General features: G+C 64.9%; 2 protein-coding genes across 2 annotated transcripts in view; one reads left to right on the forward strand and one right to left on the reverse strand.

The window, feature by feature from the left end:
• Positions 1 to 750, reverse strand: part of EMIHUDRAFT_459523 (hypothetical protein) — a 6,272-nt gene extending 5,522 nt beyond the window's left edge. The window contains exon 1 of the mRNA XM_005766019.1: positions 286 to 750. Within this exon, the coding sequence (XP_005766076.1) occupies positions 286 to 644 (359 nt within the window). The 5' untranslated portion in view covers positions 645 to 750. The remainder of the gene's footprint in view (positions 1 to 285) is intronic.
• A 2,221-nt stretch (positions 751 to 2,971) lies between these two features.
• On the forward strand, positions 2,972 to 3,494 carry EMIHUDRAFT_371040 (hypothetical protein; the record flags this gene model as incomplete). The annotated part of the gene is made up of 1 exon (XM_005766020.1): positions 2,972 to 3,494. A coding segment is annotated over one exon (195 nt), but the record flags the coding sequence as incomplete, so codon positions are not given.
• Positions 3,495 to 3,504: the final 10 nt, after the last annotated feature.

The following is a 3,504-nucleotide window of genomic DNA, read 5'->3' on the forward strand; positions in this document are numbered from 1 at the left end:
GAAAGGCAAGCGCGCCTGCGAGGCTCTCCAGGAGAGGGTTGAGGGAGAGGAAGGGAGCAGGCCCTTGGGAAGCGGCGGAGCGCGCCGGCGGGCACCGGCCGCGGCTGGAGAGGGCCAGCCGCGAGCCGGCCGACGACGGCGTCGTGCTCGGACAGGGGAAACACAGCCGACGCCCGCTCACGCGCAGCGGCAGGCGGCCAGTCGGCGCGTGCTGGCGCGCCGGTCGCAGCCGCCACTGCGGCGGCGGCGGCGGCGGCGGCGGTGCTCGCCCCGCGCTGGCGCGACGAGCGGCGAGGGCCGATGCCGAGCGTGCCAATCGCAGCGCGGAGCGCCTGCTGCCCGTCTGCGCCGTCGCTGCTCCACAGGCGGATGGAGTCCGACGTCTCGATCTCGACCCGCACCCGCGACTTGCCCTCGCGCCGCGGCCGCTTGGCGGCGGCCGGCCCGCTGTCCTCGGCCGCGCAGAGGTTGTGCGTGTGCCTGCATTTCGGGTACTCGGAGCAGCCGAGGAAAGGGCCGTACCTCCCGGTTCGCGCCGCCATCGTGCCGTTGCCGCACGCGCTGCAGACCGCGCCCACCGCGGGCAGCGGCGGCGGCGGGAAGTAGGGAGACGATGACTGCGGAGGCTGCTTTCGCCGCGGCATCGAGCGCGGGCCACGGTTTCAGCCCCGCGTGCCGCGCGGTGTTCGGGCGCACGCACGAGGCTGCTTGGTTGCTCCCGGCTTGGTTGCTCCCGGCTTGGTTGCTCCCGCCATTATACTGTACCGTGCGAAAGTGTGAACAGGTTGGAGCAGCAGCTCCTGAGCACGGCGCCTTGGCACCGTGGAGTGCTGGGGGGGGCGACAGGGAGGATGTGGCCCTGAGTTATGTGTACGCCGACTCAGGGTGTGTGGCAGCCAGCTGGCTGTGTGTCTTGTGAGTTTTTTGTGTCTGTGTGTCGCTCGTGCGTGTCGTCATCATCTGTCCAGCGTCCACCCATACCGCGTTGGTGTCCAGTCCGAGCCTGGCTGTTCTTCACCTTACTACCTACCTACCTACAGGCGCCTGTTGATAGGTCCAGGTGATAGCCCTGGATGGGCAATGCATACGCCTACTTGGGCCTCAGATCGCCCGACCGCGTCCCGGTGCTCTGTGGTCGGATTTGTGACGCCGCCGCACCGCGCCGCGGCCGGGGGCCCTCCGGAGGCCGAGGATGGCCGTGACGGACCGGGACGAGCTCTGGGAGGTTCAATGTCAGTGTATATATTGTAGAGGCAGACCGTATGCACAATATCTCTCAGTCTAGCTAAGCCTGGGAAGGCGATGCCGGGGCCGTACAGCAGCTTGATGGTGCTTCGCCGGCGTGCGTCCCGGAGCGGTGCCGGACGGGCGGTCCGGGGGAGGAAAACGGAGATCAACGCCGACGCCGCTCTGATTCGACTTTTTACTTCAAACAAAGACAGTGGCACGCGCCGCGGCGCGGTGCATGCCACTGTCAGGAGCGGATCCGTCAGTTAGTCGTGCTCACGCCGGGATCGTCATCTCCGCAACCTGGGCAGACTTTAGGCTACAACAGTATCGCTGAGCGCGCCGGGAGTTTCTTTCTTTTGCTTCTTTCCTGTTCGTCGAGGGAGCGTTTGTTGTAAAATTCTTTCTTCCTGTGTTAGTGCCAGTGCGCGCCAGTCCCGTGCCCAGTGTTGTGCGAGGGAGGGCTTGTAAAATTCTTTTTCTCACTTCGCAGAAACCAATCGATCTCTGGACCTGCGCGCTGCGGCTTCATTGTTGAGCTACTTGCGGCTGGAGGGCGCTCTAGAGACCTCAGAAGGACTCTCAGGACGTAGAGGGTGCGTAGCTTGGTGCTATCGCTCTACTAGGGGAAGATCACAGATCACACCAAGAATCTATGCGCTTGTCATCTTTCTCACCCCGCCGCCGCGCCTCCCCGGGCACTCACCGCAGCAGTGAAGATGTGAGTCGAAGTATGGGATATCGACCGAGCCCGCGCCTGCCGCACAAACGACAAAGTTCTTTTTACTGCCATAAGCATAAAAAGAAACCAAAGAAAAAAGCTCGTTATAGAAAGAAAACTGACAGGAAAGAAAAAAACACCGCGGGGACCCACTTCCCCCCTCCCCCCCGCCCCCCCGAGGCTCAGAAAATAAAAGAAAAACAGCCTAACCCCAGTAGGGATAACGCCAAACTGACAGGAAAGAAAGAACACCGCGTGAATTCAGAAAATAAAAGAAAAACAGCATAACCCCAGTAGGTATAACGCCGAGTGCCAGACCACCAGGGGGCAAGTGTGTGTAGCACCTTCGACCCCGAAATGAAGGTCGCCACGCAAAACCGGGCGCTAGGAGAGGTGAACTGAAGGCTGAGACAACGGAGGCCGAGCCTGAGTGGGCGCCCGCGCGCCCCCACGCAGGCAAGCCTCTGTCCTTCGGCCCACTCCGGCGATCGTCCGTGGGCGGCCGCGGACAACATGGTGCCTAATCAATTCCCCCAACACCCGACCCCACTCTAGGGACAGCAGCGCGCTTCTCATCCCGGAGAGGGAAGGAGGGGGGGGGGGGGGGAGGGGGAGATCAGAGAGCCAAGGCACGGGAGTACCCCCGATGGACGCGAGTAGGGGGGAAAGCGAGACGAGAGATTCAAGGCGAACTTCATCACCCGTCCAGGAGCCCCGCATTAGGTAGCGACCCCAGGTTCAGAGCTAGGCTTCCCGACAGGGCAGGGAACCCCCAGCGCGCAGGCGGGGCCCACGGTAGCCTCGTGCAGTACGCGATACCGAGAGCTGGGGGAGAGGCGCGCCACGCCAAGGGGGACAAGTGACGGGGGGGGGAGAGTAGTGTCTTTCGCAGGTAAAACGCAATTTTTTTTCTCGGCACCGGCGCGTTACCGGCGGGGGGCGGCGGCGGACCGGCGCACCGGGCGAACCGACCACCGATGAGGCTGACCACAGGCAGCAGCCTCCCCGGAAAACCCCGCGTCTACGGGCGATGCATTTCTTTTTATTTATCTCACGCGTGTAATCGGAGGAGGTGCTCGTCCGAAAAGACACTCCAAGCGATTCCGACGGAGCCCTCGCCGTCCGCGAGCGCGGCCCGGCGGGGCGGGTCGATCGGGGTCAGCAGCTGCCGCCAGTGCGTGCGCGAGGACGTCGGCGAGGAGCTCAGCCACACCCCTTCGGCGAGCTCGAGCTCGAACCACGAGACGAGGCACGGGACCGCGGCCGAAGCTGCCGAGCTGCCGCCGCCGCCGCTGCCGCTCCTACCGTCACCGCTGCCACTCCTGCCGTCGCCGCTGCCACTCCTGCCGTCACTGCTGCCGCCGCCGCCGCCGCCGCCGTCGGCGCTGCCGCCGCCACTCCTGCTGCTCGGCGGCGAGGCCGGCATGGAGGCGGGCGTCGGCGCGATTCGCGTCGCGTGCGCCACGCCATGCTGAGGGCTGTGCGACAGGTCGGGCGGGTGGCGCAAGCTGCAGCCCCACAACCGAACCGAGTCCGTCATCCACCTGTGGCATGAA

The sequence above is a fragment of the Emiliania huxleyi genome (genome assembly GCF_000372725.1).
Source record: "Emiliania huxleyi CCMP1516 unplaced genomic scaffold EMIHUscaffold_527, whole genome shotgun sequence".
Classification (NCBI taxonomy): domain Eukaryota; phylum Haptophyta; order Isochrysidales; family Noelaerhabdaceae; genus Emiliania; species Emiliania huxleyi.